At 37.7% G+C, this 20,442-nt stretch overlaps 1 protein-coding gene across 2 annotated transcripts in view; it reads left to right on the top strand.

The window, feature by feature from the left end:
• The window catches only part of kcp (kielin cysteine rich BMP regulator), a 46,463-nt gene extending 26,825 nt beyond the window's left edge, over positions 1–19,638 (top strand). For both annotated transcript variants that reach the window (XM_049483469.1, XM_049483470.1), the window contains 26 exons: positions 720–890; positions 1,164–1,246; positions 1,357–1,450; positions 1,942–2,124; positions 3,448–3,618; positions 3,755–3,931; positions 5,699–5,781; positions 6,205–6,378; positions 6,867–7,046; positions 8,422–8,686; positions 8,815–8,897; positions 10,064–10,157; positions 10,584–10,757; positions 11,048–11,130; positions 11,294–11,414; positions 12,994–13,076; positions 13,184–13,283; positions 13,364–13,452; positions 14,091–14,193; positions 14,315–14,457; positions 14,546–14,718; positions 15,502–15,613; positions 16,213–16,314; positions 16,449–16,613; positions 17,381–17,681; positions 18,651–19,638. In XM_049483469.1, the coding sequence (XP_049339426.1) occupies positions 720–890; positions 1,164–1,246; positions 1,357–1,450; positions 1,942–2,124; positions 3,448–3,618; positions 3,755–3,931; positions 5,699–5,781; positions 6,205–6,378; positions 6,867–7,046; positions 8,422–8,686; positions 8,815–8,897; positions 10,064–10,157; positions 10,584–10,757; positions 11,048–11,130; positions 11,294–11,414; positions 12,994–13,076; positions 13,184–13,283; positions 13,364–13,452; positions 14,091–14,193; positions 14,315–14,457; positions 14,546–14,718; positions 15,502–15,613; positions 16,213–16,314; positions 16,449–16,613; positions 17,381–17,681; positions 18,651–18,868 (3,725 nt within the window). In that variant the 3' untranslated portion in view covers positions 18,869–19,638. The remainder of the gene's footprint in view (positions 1–719; positions 891–1,163; positions 1,247–1,356; positions 1,451–1,941; positions 2,125–3,447; positions 3,619–3,754; positions 3,932–5,698; positions 5,782–6,204; positions 6,379–6,866; positions 7,047–8,421; positions 8,687–8,814; positions 8,898–10,063; positions 10,158–10,583; positions 10,758–11,047; positions 11,131–11,293; positions 11,415–12,993; positions 13,077–13,183; positions 13,284–13,363; positions 13,453–14,090; positions 14,194–14,314; positions 14,458–14,545; positions 14,719–15,501; positions 15,614–16,212; positions 16,315–16,448; positions 16,614–17,380; positions 17,682–18,650) is intronic.
• Positions 19,639–20,442: the final 804 nt, after the last annotated feature.

Genomic DNA, 20,442 nt, shown 5'->3' with positions numbered 1-20,442 from the left:
GATATAATATGTACAGAGATTGCAACTAGAAAATAAGAATAGAGATATGTAGCTCCACTAAATTTACACAATGTAAAAATTATCATAGGAAGTCTACTTTTGTCACAAATTTAACTAGCTAGCTGGCACCATCAGCAGTGTTACTTTAGTCATACAGTGTATCTTAGAAGTGTATTCTAATAATGAATTTACCACAGAAGTTTCTAATTTAATATGTAGCTTTATACACTTTTAGATCTTTTAGATAGAAAACAGACAGATTGTGTAGGGGTAAGAAACTGATACCACCTGTGATATGTGATGGTGAATGCTTTATTTAGATTAATTTGTGCAAGTAGAGCATAAACCTAAACCTGCCATTTGATTAAAAGAAATGAGTCATTGGTTGGTATAAATTATTATGTTTTTTAGCGTAATACGTTTTTTTGCTGTTTTTTTTTTTGTTGCCAAATATTTTAAACTGCTGAATATCCCTACATGTTACTCTTGAAAAACAAAAGTCATAAAATGATGCAGCACAAAACTGATTGTGGCAGGAGTATCTGCAGTGTCATGTATGTTGTCATAGCAATGCTACATTACTTTCTGTTAGTACAAAATGTATTGGTGCGCTGATCATGCTCGTGCTATATTATGATTAATGCCTTAAAGTTATTTAATGCCTTTACATTATTTAAGGTTTTTAACGATCTTCTATTCTGTCTGCCTTCTGTTCACAGGCTGTCTATTTGATAACCGTGTGTTTACTGATGGAGAAACGTTCCCGAATCCAACAAACCCATGTGAGCAGTGTGTGTGTACAGGGGGATCAGTGAACTGCCAACAGCAGTGTTCCAGACCCATCTGCCAAAATCCTGTCCAGGGGACATGCTGCCAGAACAACTGCAATGGTACACAACAGTTCAGAAAAGTCAACAAACAGGCTGAACTTCCAAATACTTCTCCCTTGCTGAATCCACAGTAGATAATCCGATATTTGAAGAAGATCAGACAGCACTCGTATAATATCCAATGTATTTATTTGACTCACAGATAAAACACGAACTGTTCGGCCCTTAGGCCTCGTTTTTTATACTGATCTGTCAAAGATTCTGATATTGCTAGGCATCCCTGAACACAATTGCACAAATTTACATCACTTTTTCAATTATCTCTTCTTCTAGGTTGCAGTTATGCAGGGAACAATTATCCAAACGGAGCCACCTTTCCTCATCCAAATGACAGGTGCAGGGAATGCCACTGTATGGTGAGTAATGCCATGTGTTCTCTTTAATTCCCTGATATAAAAAAAAAATCTGCTCTGCAGGAAAAGTTCAGTTCACACTTGGTTAAACGCTTCTGTTCTGATTTCTGCAGAATGGTAACGTGCAGTGTTTGATGAAGAGATGTCCTTCTTTACATTGCGCTAATCCCATCTTGAGTCCAGGACAGTGCTGCCCTCAATGTCCAGGTTAAAACACCTTGTGAAATAAATGCAATTTTTGTGGACACTTCCAATAAATCTTCTATTTATGATGCATTATAAATGCATTAATAATGCATTACACAGCATGCATAATACCTTGACCACCATAAACTTGCATATTATTAGAACTTATAGAAACATACAGAACTCATTATAAGGTACAAGTGTGTGAATTCAAAAAGACATGTTTCTAATGTTCTTATGAACAGATTTTAAAACATTAAGACATATAACAAAGTTGCATAGTATACTAGTGTACTTGTAAGTTATTATACAAGCTTTTGACGATCATTATACTATATTATATAGGCCATATAAGGCATTGTTAATGCACTTAGGATTCATAGAAAGTGTTACAGAATCTTTTTATAATAATAAATTCTCTCTTTATTATTCACACTTTCACAAAAAAAGTGTTCAGTGTTCATAAAACATCATCATACTCCTGTTATTAATTGTAATGTATTGTGTTACAGCACCTCCTGCTGATTGTGTTTATGAAGTACGTTCATACAGACACACGCAGCAATTCCACCATCCCCATGACAATTGTCAGTCATGCTCATGCACCAATGGAACAGTGAGCTGCCACCATAGACCATGCCCCTTCGCTCCCTGTAGCCACCCCATCCTGCAGGAGTGCTGTCGAACCTGCGATGGTATGAAAAAACTTGGATTTTATGTTTTATTTTTTCAGCTCTTGCTGATACTATTGAAGTGTACCTGGTTAAATCCTTGAAAAAAGCACCAGCTATCACTGATAGCAGGCTTCAGAGGGTTTAAGCTGGTCATTGATGATCAACATGGTTGAAAGCTGGTCATCTAAAAAACATGCCCCAGTGAGTTAATTCAGGTCTTAATCAACATAGCATACAGCTCTGGAAAAAAAAAATAAGAGGCCACTTAAGACATTTCTCCCAAGTTCCAAATAAAAATATTGTCATTTAGAGCATTTATTTGACGAAATGGCTGAAATAACAAAAGAGATGCAGAGATTTCAGACCTCAAATAATGTAAAGAAACCAAGCTCATATTCATAAAGTTTTAAGTTCAGATATCAGAAATATTTGGTGCAATAACCCTGCTTTTAAACACAGTTTTAATGCAATTTGGCATGTTCTCCTTACACACTGCTTTTGAATAACTTTATTCCACTCCTGGTTCAAAAATTCAAGCAGTTCAGCCTGGTTTGATGGCTTGTGATCATCCATCTTCCTCTTTATTATAAATCAATAGAAATCATAGAAAGTCATCATTTTAAGTGGTCTCTTATTTTTTTCCATTGCTGTATGATTTAATTTGGGTTAAATGGACTAACTGCCCTATCAACCAAGCTGGTTGACAGGCTGGTCACATTAGTTGATAAGTTAGGTCAAGTTGGTCATACTAGTGAATGAATGTGGTCATGCTGCATAATAGACATTCTAGATTGGCTATTCTGGGCATTCCGGTCAACCAAAGTGATGCTGGTCAACTTGCATGGTCATAGATAAGTTTACGACCGAAAGTTGCTGGCCAGCACCTTGGTCTTCAAGGTGTTACACTGCAGGTGATTCCTGTGGCACCAAATATTAAAATCTCTCACTAGGCACCTGTACTCCTCCTTTATTATCCCTGATGCAACCCACAATAGCTGTGTCATCAGAAAACCACTGAATGTGACACAACTCAACACAAATCCACGGTGTACATGGTAAAGAGCAGAGGGGCCAGCACCGTGCCCTGAGGAGCTCCAGTGCTGCTGATCACAGTGTCACACATTAAGTCCTTCAGTTATTCATGTGTTTACTGGCTAGTCACGTTTACTACCTTGGTCAAGCTAGTCAAGCTGGTTGTGTTGGTGTAGTAAAATAAAGTAGTGGTGTAGTAAAAAAAATACTGGATAGAGAACAGTCATTCAAAAGTTTGAAGTCTGCTCCACAGCTCAATGCTGGTCGAATCTGATGTTCTGTGAATCTGTGGATTTGCTTCTTCTCCTGCAGGCTGTATGTATGACAGAGTGGAGTATGCTAATGGGGCAGTGTTCGCAGACAAATCGGACCCCTGTGGGACATGTGTGTGTCGGGAAGGCACTGTAACCTGTGAGAGAAGACGGTGTCCAGCCAATGACTGCCCATTTCCTGTTCCGGGGCAGTGCTGTCAGAGCTGTGAGGGTATGTCACAGTGTGTCCTGTCGTGTGATTGTGTAGTCTGCTGGAATGTTTAACATTTGAAGACAATGAAGGTCTATCTACATGTCTGTGTGTGTGTGTGTGTGTGTGTGTGTGTGTTTGGGTGTCTGTTCTCCAGGTTGTAGGTATGCTGGTGTGGAGTATGCCAACAACCAGGAGTTTCCCGACCCTGCGGACCGCTGTAATCACTGTGTATGTACAAATGGTCATGTGACCTGCAGTCGGAAGCCCTGCTATAATTCTGGCTGTTCACACCCCGTAACTCTGCCTGGACAGTGCTGCCCAGTGTGTGACGGTAAGAGACACTTCACTCCACTGTAGACATCACACAGTCTGCTGCTTAGCAGTCTGTTGACTGCTGATTGGCAGGCAGGCAGTATAATGTTTGTGAGACTGTATGAACTGAAAGCAGATCAGTGCACTATCAATCCAGATTTAACTGTAGCAAAGTCTACTCTAAATTTACAGAGGCCATCTTGCAACACCAGCTGGCGGTTATCTCTCTCATTAAGATGTGAACTGTAACTATATAAAACATTATTAATAATAATGTAAATAAACAAATAAGTGCATAACAAAATATCATGTTAAAATATTACAAAAATGTACATAAAATTAAAGTAATGATAGTATATGTAATAAAGCATGATTTTTTAAAATAGGCATTTCACAGTATTGTCTATAAATAGCCATAGTAAAGATACAGTAGGATATACTAATAAAAGTAATAATATATAACAGTTTTGACTGTTTTATTTGTGAATTATGTTTTAATATGTATGTAATATGAATGGAAATAGTAGTAATAGTGTAAGATTATCTAATGTAAATAGTAATAATGTAATAATACACTATATACATTATAAATAATTATAAACACTATGTAAACAGAAGTACTGGGACACCTACACATTTATTGTTTCCTTCAAAATCAATGGTATTTAAAATAATTTATCCTGCTTTAATTAGAGACAGTTCTGTTCATAGACTGTGTATAGCTGGACAGAGCATCGTCTCTCAAAAGTGAAGCCACCACAGGTCGGGCGCCCCCTGCTGTTCTGTTGCAGAAAGCTGTGTAACCCCACCCATCCCCATAGGTTTCAATGGTAACAGAGACAACTTTCAATCACGTTTTTTTCCAATATACTGTAATTCTACCTCCATTTTTTAAATGCAACAGCTAGTGTAACCTCTGCTTATATTATCATTTTTTTATATCCCAACAGAATCTGTTTTTTAAATGTTATTCAGCTCTATTCAAAAAGGTGTGGTTATTGTAAAAGGGCTGGGTTACACATAGCCGGGGTGGGACCAATGACTGTATGATCTCTGCGGAGGCAGCCCTTAGGGGCGGGGTTATTCAAATGAGTAGGCTGTCTCTCCACAGGCTTTCTCCCTCCTCTGGTCTCTACTGCACAGACTCAGGTGTTTTTTACAGTCTCTGGTTCTATTCTATTGGCAATAGCATTTGCATATCTGTTTCAGCAATGGGTACAATTTAGTGCCTGAATGCATTCTTTAGTAGGGGTTTTCACAATCTACTACAGTGTAGTAGATTATATAAATAGTTAAGATAGTAGCATATAATAGCATATAATATTAATGGTAATACAATATAGTATATACATAGTAAATATAAATAATATATAATATTATTATATTGTTGCTGTCAGACAAAAAATTGTTTCTCCAAAGCAACTTTGTTAACGTTCACATCATTTTTGAGCAGGTATTTTGGTCCATGGTGAACTTAGGTTATCCTGAAAATCTAACAATATGTAGAACTGCCAGATTAAAATTATGGTAAAAAATTAAATCAATTGATATATACAATTTTGCTGGACAGCAAAAAAATATATATATAAAATATATAACAGTAGCAATACATTAATAATGTATAAAATAAGTAAAGTGATAAGCATCTCTACACTGTTAAGTGTTAATGAGGTTTTAGGTAATAATTAATACACAAGGAAAGATGCACACATGCACTGTAATGAAGATATGACTGAACAGATGCTTTGTGTAGATGCTCCACCTAACATTGAGCTTTTGTGTGTAGATTGTCTGTTCCAGGGTGTGGTTCACACTGATGGAGAGACCTTTCCAGGACCAAATTCAGCCTGTGAGGAGTGCAGATGTTCTGTGAGTAATAGACTCTTATACACCCACAGTCATAACAGGTTCTGAACAAAATGTCTGATAAGTCAAGTCAAGTCACGAGGCTTTTATTGTCATTACATCTGAGTACAGGTACACAGTGTAGTGAACGGTGCAACGGTGCAACATGGAACAACAAGCAATAGACAACATGAAGTGCAAGAGTGACAACAGTGCAACATAAAACTAACACTAAATAACAATAAATACAACAAATACAAAAGACGAGACAATTTAAAAGACAGGACAGTGCAGTATACGGTATATTAATGTGCATAGTGAGGATAAGGTGCAGGATAAGGTGATAATAATATAATATAATAATATAACCACTGAAATGTAGATCTTGTAGAAATTAGTTGGTGTTAATAGAGTAGTAATGTATATGTGTGTTTGTGTTTGTGTCAGAGAGGTGAGGTGAGATGTCAGACCAAGTCCTGTCCAAGAGTACAGTGTTCCTACCCCATAGTGGACCTGTGTGGATGTGAAGTGTGTGATGGCTGTAGTTTTCATGGCCGAGTTTATGACAATGGAGCACGGTTTCCTGATCCTCAGGACCACTGCAAGCACTGCGTCTGCATGGTACACACACCTTCATCCTCCTCATCATAAATTTCTATAAATACCGCACTTCTCCACAACTTTTCTGTCTAATTCTTGTTTTGTTTTAAGTGTCAAAAATGAAAAGAGAATTGAGTGATTGACTTTTTCTAGCATGTGCCCCAATATTACAAGTAAAACATTGCTTTTGTACATAGATTGTCCTTGGGTCATTTTTGAACTTTTCTCAGTAAATGTCCTAGTTTTAATTTATCTCATACATTTTAGTGCCTTATGTTTGGGAAGTGCAACATTTACCTTTGTCTCCTGGCACCTACTTTTTGCATACTGGGCATGCCTTCCCCCTATGCTCATCATCACTGTACAGTCTTTCCTTCCAGAATACCTTCCCCTATCTGTTTACTTGTCATTTATATTAAATTGTACTTGCAGGACTTCTGCAGAATGCAGAGCATTCCAGAAGCTACTACAGCCTCACTGTTTCAATCCTTTCTTTTCTGTGTGTGTAGAATGGCGGTGTGTCGTGTGCATCGGTGGATTGTCCTGGGGCGCCCTGCAGAAGGCCAGTACGTCGTCCAGGGGAGTGCTGTCCGGTGTGTACAGGAACATGTGAGCATTCAGGACAGGTGTATGAGAGTGGCTCCACTTTCACCCCAGCCAATGACCCCTGCTCCTCCTGCACATGCCTGGTGAGTGTGTTCACTCATGGACTGTTTGTGTTAGAGTTTAGAAACTCTTCTTTTTGTGCCATAAAAATAAAATGCAATGTGAAAGCTATAAATGGCAGTGTAGAACATTTGTAGAACATTTTTTTGACAAAGACTAGTTGGCAAATAATGCATTATGTGTACTTTTATAGAGTTTGCAATAAGGTTTTGTTCTGTGCATAAAACAGTAGATTAAAAACTGAAAAAAATTGTGCTGAAAAAAGTGCTTTATTTAATATTTTTTCATATATATATATCCCCCAAAAAATTGAAAGAATAATAATAATAATAATAATAATAATAATAATAATAATAATAATAATAATAATAATAATAATAATAATAATAATAATAATAACATTAGGGATAATCACAATATGAAACTAGGAAATAAAATTATTAAAATTGCTAATAAGTATGAGGTTACAGTGTTATTATATTCAGATCATTTTATTTTTATGTATTTCTGTGGTGCCATATATTGTCAGTTTTCTCCAGTTATTTGCAGATATTTTTCCCTTCATTCCTAGTGTGACATTCTCGTCCTGTTCTGTGTACCTCTCGTCTTTCTCTGTGTCTTTACCTACCCTCATGTTTGTTTATTTTCCCCTCTGCACGGGCCCTGTGTGTATCTCGTGTCTCCGCTCCTGTCTTCACCTGTTTGTTTGTAGCTCCACCCCCTTGTTACCTGGTCCCAATTGTTTCTTGTTTTCTGTCCCCATCTGTGTGCTTAAATAGTCCTCTTTGTTCCTGTTTCTCCAGTCTGTGGTTGTATGTTGTTACTTCTGTCAGGTATTGGGTTTCAGTGTTATCTGTTATCAGTGCTTTTGTTTCAGTTTTTGGTTCTTCGTTTGTTTGTTCCTGTTTTCAATAAATACTCACAAATGCGTTTGCTTCTCGTCTCCTTCCTGCTTCCTACCTGACACCTAGTGTATTCATATTTAGAAAACTAAAGGAAAGATTTGCTGCATCACATTTGTGGAATTAAAGACCAAATGTTTCCCATTTCTCACTCGTTGAAGAAGCACAATGAAAAGCTAAAGTCAAGTATTTATACAACATACAAAAACCTGCATCCCAAAACCTAGGCTGCAGCTGATAATATATTTATGTAAAGGAATGAAAAACAACCAATTTTGTAAGCATCACAGTGTCAAAACCATATGACATTCATGTGTGGCATCACCAAGAAGCCTTGTAACCTTCCCTACCTTGATTCCAATCTAGGCTTTGCAACGCAGATATCGTCTGAGTGAGGTGCATGTGAACTGATATTGCAGAACAATGACCTCTGTGGTCACAGCTTCTTACCTAATAAATTTTTTGTGCGTGTGTGTGTGTGTGTGTGTTTTTGCAGAATGGAAGGGTCAGTTGTAAGGCCTGGCTCTGTTCTGAGCACTGCACCCACCCGATCCAATCTACAGACTGCTGTCCAGTGTGTGACGCCTGCTTATATGAGGGACTTCGCTACACAGACAGGCAGACGTTCGTATCACAGTCTGACCCGTGTCAGCAGTGTCTGTGTTTGCGTGGCAGTGTGACGTGCACTCGTACTGTTTGCCCTGAGGTCTCCTGTCCTTCTCCAGTTACCTATCGAGGACAGTGCTGTCCCCAGTGCCGAGGTTAGCACTATATGTGTGTGTGTCTGTGTGTGTGTGATATAATAAGTGCATGTTTGTATTTGTTATAAATTCCACACTGATAAACATTATCAATCATTAATATGAACTCTTATAATTTCACCCCCCAGGTTGTGTGCACCATGGCAGAGAGTACAGAGAGGGGCAGATGTGGAATCCCCCTGGTGAACCATGCAGTCAGTGTACCTGCACGGTGAGACACGCAAACACACTGTGTGTCTACACCTATCAGCCATAACATTAAAACCATCAGGAATGAGAATAACATTGATTACCTGGTTCCAGTGGCAAACTGTCAAAAACTGGGATCTACATATTTGATTGCAAGTGAACAGTCAGTTTTCTCTTTATGTTTATTTTATTTTTTATTATTAATTTTATCCCATTTTCTCATTAATATGTAGACCCAATCACCACTCATATGATTCGTATCACTAGGATTGCTTTTCCTTCAACACATTTTTAAACTGAATCTGATGCAGCATCACTGGGCAGCCAGTGCAGAGAAAAGCAGTAGGTACCCAGCTCTGATACATTAACTAACAGATGCCTTAGCAGACCAACATTACACTACAAGTGATACAAAACCCACCTAGAAAAAGCAAGGACATTTGTGAGCTCTCGAACTCCAGCTGCTAATGGGACGTTACAGGGTACAGGATTTAAACTGCCAATCCTAAGATAGTAACATAGTAACAGTGCTTAGTCTGCAGCACCTCTCTGAGCCCCCATGGGAACAGTCAGTTGATATGTTGGAAGCAGGAAAACTGGGCAAAACAGGATTATGAGTGCCCAAGGTTTATAGATGCTGATAGAGGCCCCACCTCACAACTGGACTTAACCCCTTAAAATGCCTTGTCCTGCATACAGGCTACAAATGTAGGTGATACAAAACCCTTTTGGCATTAAAATAATTTATTTACATTCTGAAAATGTGGAGCTTTTACACTTGTAGGAGAAGCTGCCTTTTCACTCTCTGCTCCAGGTAATAATTACAGATCAGTAACAGGAATCAACCCAAATTCTGCATGTTTGAAAATAGACGTAAAAACTAGACAAACATAGCGAAACTAAAGGCTAAGTTCTGGAAAGAGCCAATTTTATGATTTTATTCATTATATTTTGACATTAGCATCTTTACTACATTTTTTTTATATACAATTACAGTTTTTTTAAATTTTGTATACAATTACAATTATGCTTTCCAGTAATGTTTCTTATCAAACGTGAAAGCTTTTTATGTAATGCTTGAATAAATATCCTCAAGATTTACTGGTATAATGTCAGGCAGACAGTTGACAAAAATCCTGGCCTGTGTGTGTGTGTGTGTGTGTGTGTGTGTGTGTGTGTGTGTTTCAGGCTGGTAAGGTTCAGTGTGCCGCTTCGCTGTGTTTACCGCTGAATTGCATGCACCAAATCACTGATCCACAGTCCTGCTGCCCACGCTGCCGAGGTACCACCACCATTCCTCCATTACAACCCATCATCCTATTCAATACAAATGCAGATCAACAAATTTAGCCCTAGCCAGAGCTACACTATACTGTCCAAATGTTTGTGGATACCCCTTAAAATTCAGAGACGTCTTTGTACAGAAGTATTGAAAATAGAATAGATCACACTGGAGCAGAAAATCATGAACCTATTGGAACCATGCATGTCAGGTGTGAGCTAGAGAGATATACAGCTCTCCAAGGATTGAGCTGCTAGTGGTTGTTAAAAATGTCCTTGTTGCAATCAGATCCTAATGACAATGCTCTAAAATCTAGTAGAAAGCCTTTTCTAGAAAGCCTTTTCTCTCTTTTTAATGCCATTGATACCAGAAGAAATAAGTGTCCCAATACTTTTGCCCATATAGTGTCTTTTTTTCTTTCCTCAGGCTGTGTGTATGATGGTGTTGAGCATGCTGAGGGCAGTACATGGTTTGCCTCCAGCAGTCCCTGCATGTCCTGCATGTGTGTGGACGGAGTGACCACTTGTTCGGAGATTCAGTGTCTCTCCCCCTGCATCAACAAGATCAGTGTGCCAGGGGAGTGCTGTCCACTGTGCGCAGGTTAAAGCTTTTTCTTGACCTCCTTTTTATGTCTTGTACAGCCGTTGTGGGTTTTTAAAGCAGCATTATGTGAGAATAGGTAACTTGTCACTCCTGTGATACCCTGTAATTCTTACTTTGAGACACATTTAAAGGACATGCTTTACACATGCGTTTCTGGACAAGCTGAGAGATATTGTAGAGCCATCTGAAGTGAAAAAATCAGTCTCATTGGTTCATACTGTGGCGAGGAGTGTGCCAAGCTTTAAAGCAGCTATATTTATATTACTATACGTGTATGTCTTTTGCAGACTGTACCTATGAGGGTCATGTGTATGGACCAGGAGAAAACTTTCATCCATCTAATGACCCCTGTCAAATCTGCACCTGTGAGGTAAAGCTGATGTGCATGCGTTTGCTTTTTATACGATGCTTTAATGCTAGTAATATTTATGATTGTGTTTTACAGCAAATGTTGATGTTGATAATTCAAACATTATAAATAAATATTTATGCCTGATTTTATTTATGTATGTTTGTGTGTGTGTGTTTTGCAGGTGATGCCTGATGGACAACAGCATTTACGTTGCTACAGAAAGCAGTGCCCCAGCCTGGTGGACTGCCCAAAGCACAACATCCAGTTCAGTGGGCCGGACTCCTGCTGTCCAGTCTGTGCTCGTCAGTATCAGTTTGATCAGTGGTTTAGGGTATATACACTCTTAAAAGTGATTCTGTGTTTTAGTCAGTGGAAACTAATATTATTAAGTGGAGTGAACTTATCGGCCAGTATAACTCAATAAAATGAGTTCAGAGAACTTCAACCTGAAAACTTAAAAATGTTGGTTGAACCAATGAAAAAATGTGATTTGAACCAACTTTTAGTCACTACCTGTGTCAATGCTCTTTCTAGAGTGTTGGTTCATGCAGCTTTCCTATAGGCTCCTAGCACCATATATTTGCATATTGGGTGTGGCCTCTTCCTTACTTACCATCTTTGTGTTGTCTGTTGCCCAAAGCTACCTTATCCTAGGCGTGCAATATTATAATATAATTTGATTGCCAGGGCTCAGTGTTTGTGGGCTGTAAGAGCACATTAACTTTATTCTGTGTTTCTGGTGATCACAGTATGCTGGCTTTGAGCTACAGAGTTCACTCTTTGCTGAGTTTACTCCAGTATTATACTGTCAGTATTTGCAGTTAAATAATAATATACCAGATATGTTGAGAATACCACATTGAGTTAACTCAGCCTTTTAAGGCAGCAGGAGAACTTATATTGCTGAGTTTAAACAACTTGAAATGTTTTCCATTGTACTTTAAAATTATGAAGCACGTAATTAAGTTGGATAAACTGGATAATTTAAGTTGATTTGCCTTAAATTTAAGTTGAGATAATGAAAACTGTCAACTTGAAAGTAATCAAATAATTATGTTGAGCTAACTTAAAGGAATTGTGTTGATCTAACTTGTTTACTTAATTTGTAAAAACTTAATTTATTTATGTGTTACCAATTGAAGTAATTTTTTTAAGTTGGTCCAACAATTCTCTTTTTTCAGTGTAGGGAGGAGGTTTGGGTATATAGAAGCACAAAAAAGAGACTACTGTGTAGTCAGTATGCATATTTTCAGTACTGTGCTTAAATTTCCATTTTTGCATGTGCATTTTAAGCTTTGTGACAAATGTGAATTGTCAATCCTATGATGATTTTATCCAAGATGCAAATGCTCCAGAATTGGTTTAATGGAATCATTAAACCATTATCATTCTACATTAGCCTCCATTGAAATTTAGCAAGGTCATCTTTCTCCTTTAAAGTGGATAGTTTTCTATATAATTTATTTTGAAAACTTCTGATGCAAAATTTTGTCGTTAAGAATGCAGGAAGAATATTTTTCTAATGATTATCCTATGAAGCTCACATTTGTGCAGGTGTTGCTGCATACCAGAATAGTGTACCTCCACTCCAGAGTGTGTCACATTTTTCTTTAAGTCTTATGCAGGAAAACAGGGGTGTGAAAATATTTTATAGTAAATAAATGATTTACTTTGTAGATTTTAGATTTAGATTTATAGAATATAGATTTCTTGACATTAGCACAAACACATTTGTGCAGATGTGAATTTATCTAGACCCATTGTAAATGTAATTTCAATCAGTTAACTAACCATGAAACTATTGTTATTATATATATATAAATAATTGTATCACCTGGGACACAGGTCTTACCTCTGTGATTGGATGAATGTATGTTCCAGAGCCTCTCAGTAACTGCACAGCAACACTAATCGGAAATGAAGTACTGGCCACAGATGATCCCTGCTTCACCTGCCAGTGCAAAGTAACTCATGCATACACACACTGACATACCTATGACCTATATTTAAGAATCATTGAATTGACTACATCTCTCTGTGTGTGCGTGTGTTTGTGTGTATGTGTCTATAGGATCTTACATGGACCTGTATCCATCAGTCCTGCTCTCCTCTCAGCTGCCCCCCAGATGAACATTATACACCCCCAGACTCGTGCTGCCCTGTCTGTGATGGTATAGTGTGTGTGTGTGTTTTTGGCTTGTGGCTGTTGCTCTGTGTGTATAGTGAATGTGTAAGCATGTGTGTCTTTCAGTGTGTGTGGTGGAGGGAGAGCGGGGTCGGGTGTCTAATGGTGAAAGCTGGACAGACAGTGAAGACGAGTGCATCACCTGCTCCTGCAATGTGAGTGAAGCATTATGCGCACACTTACACACACACACTCACACAAACACACATACACAATTGCAAGTTTATTGAACCTCAAATTCCAACAAGAGAAAAAAGGATATCCAAGAATCAGTCTAGGGTCAGCACAGAATTAAAATTAGCTAATATCACGAGCAGGCAAAAATCAGTAGCAAAGATTACCCAAAACACAAGTACAGCTCAGAAACTGGATATAAACACACAAGATTCTGCAGTGATAGAGTTTGTGAGCAGAGCTTTTTAAACTTGCTGATAGTCCAGAAGTGAGAGCAAGTGAGCCAGGTAGGCTGAGCCAGTCCCTAGAACTTTGGAGAGACTGTTTACCCTGGAGAGGCTGACATGCTGTTTTTATTTGTTCATTATAGGGTGTTGCGTGCAGATATGTTTATTTTATATATGTATTTATATGTATAAAAACCTACACAGTACTGTATAGGGAGATAGAAAAGATTTGGAATAGTATGGTAGAATATTATTGTATAATAATGTAATACTATTACTTAATTATTATTGTGTACATTTTTATTTTTAAATAATAAATCTGTAATCAGAACATTAAAGCAGTCTCAGTAATATCTGTGTGCTGTATTTCTGTGTTAATGTTTTTGTTTCAGATGGGTCACATAGACTGCAATATAGAAGTGTGTGCTCCACTCATTTGCCAAGAGGGACTGGTTAAAGTAAAAAGCCCTGGGAAGTGCTGCTATGAGTGCCAAGGTACTACTCCTGTGCTTGTGTGTGTGTGTTTTGCTTTATTTATCAGACTTGTTTTATTTATTTTGTATTATATCTATGCATATTTGAGTTGGTGTATTTGAATTGTGTGTGTGTGTTGCAGACCCCAGTGTACAGTGTGTGTATGAAGGTCAGAAGTATGACTCTAATGAGCACTGGGAGGTGGACCAGTGCACGTCCTGCACTTGTGTGTCTGGAGACGTGCACTGCCAGACAGAGAGATGTCCTGCTTTGTCCTGCGCCGCTGTGAGTCACACAGATACACGCCTTTGCTGTGTGTGAAAGTAGATTTGTGTGTTTCTGTAAGTGTTTGAGTGTGTTCTTGTAAATGCAGGATGAAACACCGTCTCTAATTCCGGGAATGTGCTGTCCTCACTGTATCCCCCGTCCTGCCACCTGCATCGTGTTCGGAGACCCCCACTACCGCACGTTTGATGGAAAAATGGTGAACTTCCAGGGGGCGTGTTCTTACGTTCTGGCTCAGGACTGTGAGGGCGGAGACTTCAGGTGTGTGTTCATGTGTTTAGGTCATGCATTCAGATTAACTGCAGGAATGCATATAATGCGCCAATTGCTTTAGGGTAGTTCTGTTAAATCAGCGTGAACTGCAGAGTTGTAAGGGCGGCAATGTATATTTATTAATAATGTCATACAAACTATGAAGGAAAACATATGGCATTATTTAGTAAACAAAAAAGTGTTAAACAAACCAGAATATGCTTTATATTTTAGATTATTCAAATCATCTAGGAAAGGAAGAGCAATAGTTATCTCTGTCGCACTTTAGTTCTTCATAGTTTCCAGTTTTAGAAACCGCAAGTTAAAAGCTCCCCAGATAAGAGAACCTAAATGCTTCATAGAGTATTTTGGTTTTTTTTAACACTTTTAAGTTAATACATGATTCCTTATGTGTTCCTTCACAGTCTGGATGACTTCAGTATCATTTAAAATGTAGGAAAAAAAGAAAAACATTAAATTAGTAGGTGATGGCACTATCAGGTTGAGTGCAACACCTTCTTTAATAACTGATGCTATTCTGATTTCTTGATTCTAATTTGACGTGAGCGTGTTCTAAATGTTTTCCTCAAATTAAAATTGAAATTTGCATTTCTATTAATTACAGTTTGCTTTGTGTTTAGCCATTTCTCAATATTGTTCATTGTCCAAATATTTATATATGTTAAGGTTTCGATTGTGGTAACTGTGTGCTGTTGGTTATTTGACTTTACTAAATGCAATTACTGTACTAATGATATTATTAAGAATATTTGATCTGAATTGTGTGTTCAGTATTCATGTAATGAATGATGACCGTGGACGTAAAGGCGTGTCTTGGACTAAAGAGGTCACTGTGTTTATTGGTGATGTGGTGGTGCAGCTGCTGCAGGACTGGATTGTGAAGGTATTTTCATCTTGTGTAATTACATGTAACATTACTAACTTTACTGTAGTGTTTAATATGTCTAATGTGTGTGGCTAATTTGTTAAATAATTATGCCATAATGATACTCAAAACTGGCTCAGGTTCAGAGTTTTTGATAAAACATTTTGACAAAAAAGTAAATTCACAGAATTGCAGTAACTAGTACAGATAACACAATGATTTACTTTCGATGGCATAGACTGGTATAGTGTTAGGTCTTATCCTTCACTGCCAAACCAATGAGTTACATTTAAGGTATATGTCCAAATGTTTGTGGACACGGTTTCAAATAAATACAATCAGCCACTTTAAGCTGGAGCCATTGCTAAAGCAGATGTACAGATGCACTGACATACTGTATATCGTCTAGTCCCTGTAACCATATGCTAATAATAGAATAGGACTTTCTGAAGCAGATAAATATCCACCTACTTGCACCTTAAATAATGCCAGGTGTGGGCTAGAAGGATTACATCAGTGAAGATGTGTTCTCTGGAATGATGGTGTTCTTCTTTTATACATCATAAATGCATATTATTTTTCAGATTATTGTTTATTCATGTACTTTTTCTCCACAGGTTGATTATGAAGTCGTCTCTCTACCGTTTCTGAAAGAGCCATATGTGTATCTAGAGCGAAAAACCAACACCATTCTTCTCAACACCAACATTGGTGTGAAGGTACGCACTCATTGTGTGTGCTCAAAGCTAAACTGCATTTAATATTTCAGGTCTCAGAGTGATCTCTTCACTGTAATCAGTCACTAATCACTGGTGTATGAATTCTGAATAGCTGGTGCTTGTTGTGCCTCCAGGTGTTGTGGAACGGACGCTCTCACCTAGAAGTGAGTGTTCCAGGAACCTATAAGAAACACGTGTGTGGAATCTGTGGAAACTTTAACAACTATCCTCAGGATGACATGAGGCTACGGAACGGACAGATCAGTAACTCAGAGGCAGAATTTGGGAATGACTGGAAGGTATGGAGATGACACACACCTTATACTGTGTGACGACAAGGAGGGAGCCATGTTTGTATTTGTAGTTTGTGTTGGAATTTCAGGTGCAGCAGCAGATCATTCAGTTAAGAAGAGAAGAAGTTTTCAACACAGAAAGGTGGCAGTGCTGAGTTCCATTTAACTTCCATCCACCACCTTGCACTGCGTAGCTGCGTCTGTGATTAAAGGAGCTACATTTTAAAAACCCACCCAGATATCTACATGTCTGCTATTAGCTACCAGTTAGTGGAGGGGAAACCAACACCAGAACATCCTGACCAAGAGAAACAGATCGGTTCTAAAGCTACGATAAAGCAGCGTGTCAGCCTTACTTGGCAGCTTTTTTTATTATTAACATTAGCTTTAATTTAATAGTTGTAATTTGTCTTGTGTTATCTGTTTTTGTGCCTGACATAGTTGAGGGGCTCATATTATGGAAAAATAAAGAAATATAACATTAGACCACTGGCAGCTAAAGTGAATAACATTTGATTATAGGGTTCTGATGGCACCTGTCAATATTTGAGATTATTATATTAGGCACCAAATGAACAGTCAGTTCTAGACAGCATGGTCTCCAAAACACCAGGCAAGGAAAGACCACTGGTAAACTGTAAACAGGATCATGGGCACACAAGATTAATTGATGTAATGCATGATGTAGTCATTGGACAATGATTTCAAATCTACTAACTTTGAACTTGGCTGAAAATAATGTAAAATAATCAAATTCCATCATCCTGTTGCAGGTGGGCAGTGGGAGCCATTCCAGTGGTCAGTGTTCAGATGGCAGAAACATTGACCCGTGTAAAGAGGCTGGGTATTCTGCTCGCAAGACAGCTAACAGCCGCTGTGCAGTGCTGAAATCTGCTGTGTTCGAGCGCTGCCACAAGGTGGTACCCCCCGAGATGTTCTTCGCCTCCTGTGTGTATGACCTGTGTGCTTGCTCTGCAAACTCAGACGAGTGTCTGTGTGAGGCTCTGGAGGCGTACGCTTCGGAGTGCCGCGAGGCTGGAGTCATCCTGCAGTGGAGATCACCTTCACTCTGCGGTGAGTTTTCACTTACACACTCAAACACACATACTGTAGTTCGATTCTGTTTCCAGATGCAATTGGTTATGCTAAATTGTCCCTCAGCATTAGTGTATTGTTTTTAATTATTATAGTTTCCAAATAATCCAAATTAATTTCCAAATTATATGCAGTTTCCAAGTGAATCACCTCTAACCCTTAACAGGAAGAAGCTGTTAAGAAAATGAACTAATTAAAACCTTTTCTGCATCATTTTCATGAAATTTTGCATCCGATGTTTTTAAACTAAAGTTTGCTTAATATAATAAAAAATAAAAACCTCTCCAAATGTTAAACATGAGGTTGGGTGGATCATGCTCTGGGCTTATGTTACAGCCACTTGCATGGGGAATAGTTCATTGGTAGACAAAAGTAAAATAAAAAAAAAGTTCAAAAGAAGTAAAAAAAAAAGAACCAGACAATTCTGGAAACAAACATCTACAAAAAGCTGAAAATAAAAAAGGTGATTCTGCAGCAGGATAGTGACCCTAAACAGAACTCAAAATCCATAACTAGAAACCTTTTTCAGAAAGAGAACTGAGCTGACTCACAGCTGCTATAGCAAGTATCTACAAACTCTGATACTTACCAAATGAAGTCATATTAAGTACTTTTACTACCATCAAATTTGATATTTTTTTCTTTTTGTTTTGAAACGGTAAAAAAATAATCTTTAACTTTCTGCATTTTGGAAATTGGGTCATCTTTTAATTGCCATACTCTTCGCAGTTACAAATACTTTGACCAGGGGTGCATAAACTTTTGTTTGCACCATACCAACTAGTGACCTAAATATATAAATATTTTAGTTTCATAATTGCAAACTGATAAATTAAACATCATTTATATTAAATCAGTTTAAATATTAGCCGTCCTAAACTACTGACTACTGAGTTTTGAAATATTCTTGGTTTTCTTCTTCTCTTCGCTCCTGTGTTTATGGTGTAGCGGTGGGCTGTCCTCTGGACCGTGGATATGTGTTTGATGAATGTGGACCACCATGTCCTAAAACCTGCTTTAACAAGGATGTGCCGCTGGGTGTGATTGAAGCCCACTGCTTTAAGCCGTGTGTCCCAGGCTGCCAGTGCCCAGCTGGGCTGGTGGAGCACGACGCTCACTGCATTGCCCCGGAGAAATGTCCCAAAATCATCTATGGCAACTCCTGAGATTCTCACATCCAGCCAGAAAAGAATTTTACCTGAAACACACATCAAAAATGAGCCCTTTCTATGGATATATTTATATCAACTAATTCTTGATATAAAAAATATTTTGTTTCAGTATTTGGCCATTAAAAAAATAATAATGTTCTGTATTTAGACTTTTATGTTTTCGTTAATGGGGAAAAGGGAGAAATTGTTAATATATTGTAATTCATTGGAATTACATATAACCCTGCTCTGGGTCTGAAGCACACAAGACCTGGAACTGAACCTAATACTCACTAGAACATCAGACTGGTCCCCACAGACTGGAGCCTCTCCACCTGCACTACAGGTTTCTAGTGAGAATAGTGTGATTAACTCTAATAATGGTGCTACTTCTAATTCAGGATTGCTATTAACAAACATGACTGTTCACTGTGGTTAACCCGGTTTAACTGTGATTGATAAGCTGGTGTTTTTTTTAGCAAAGTGTTCTCTTTCTCTAAAATGAGACTAGAAGCGGGTATAATTAAGATTGTGGTTGTTGATGGATGCTGAAAATATTAAAACACTATTTTGTGCTTTTTGTTCCTGAAGAATTAAGAGCTTTATTTTTTACATTTATCACCAAACAAATACAGGCAGTAATTTTTAATTGTATGGGTTTTATAAGAGAAAGTGTCTCTAAATGGGCATTTTTGCTATTGCACTGGTAATATACTCAATGTATGTATATCACTGTACTCCACTCTGTTTTTACTGTATTAAATAAAGTAATTTTTATAACGCTCTTTGAGTCACTCTTTTATTTATGAAACACTCTGAAACAAAGTTATTGTACTTGATTAGTGCCATCATTTGAAGGGCACAAACATATATTTGCACAAATAGCAAAGCCTAAAATGATCAGTCATATAGGTTGCACAAACAAATATCTTAGAAAACAAAGTGAAAAATTACAGGCAGGAGACATTAAAGCATTTCCTAAAATAAAGTGTAAAAACTCATTAAAACAAACTTACAGATCCTCCCTTAATATTTTAACCTGGCCTCCTATTGGTTTTCAGGAACAGCACCAAAAAAACCAAGTGTTTGCATGTAGCCATATATTAATTATATATATGGCTACATGCAAACACTTGGTTTTTTTGGTGCTGTTCCTGAAAACCCTAAAATGACCATAAAATGACCATTTTGTATATAAATTATGTACACAATAATACAAAAATCTTACAATTCTGACTTAGTATCTTATAATAATAATAATAACTTAGTTTCTCATAATAATGACTTACTGAAGGAGTGGCAGAAACAGACTTTCATATAAAACAGTCTAAATCTTAATATTAGGTATAAAAAAATGTGGGGATGACATCAGAAAAATGCAGTACTGAGTTAATTTGTATTCTGGGATCAGTGAAAGTTCTCCAGTACCACCTGCAACCCGACCCTCACAGTTGCCTCAGTAACAGACGCTACTTTGTTGGCATCATTCATCATTCATCAAGATGAGTCCTCTGGTTGAACAGGTGAGACGCTTCCTACTTTTGTGTTTTCAGCAGATGTTTTGTGAGAAGAAGTCGTATTACAGTTTT

The sequence above is a fragment of the Astyanax mexicanus genome, chromosome 9 (assembly GCF_023375975.1).
Source record: "Astyanax mexicanus isolate ESR-SI-001 chromosome 9, AstMex3_surface, whole genome shotgun sequence".
In the NCBI taxonomy this organism is placed as follows: domain Eukaryota; kingdom Metazoa; phylum Chordata; class Actinopteri; order Characiformes; family Acestrorhamphidae; genus Astyanax; species Astyanax mexicanus.
The sequence above is the reverse complement of the archived record's forward strand: the minus strand, read 5'-3'. Positions and strand labels throughout refer to the sequence as shown.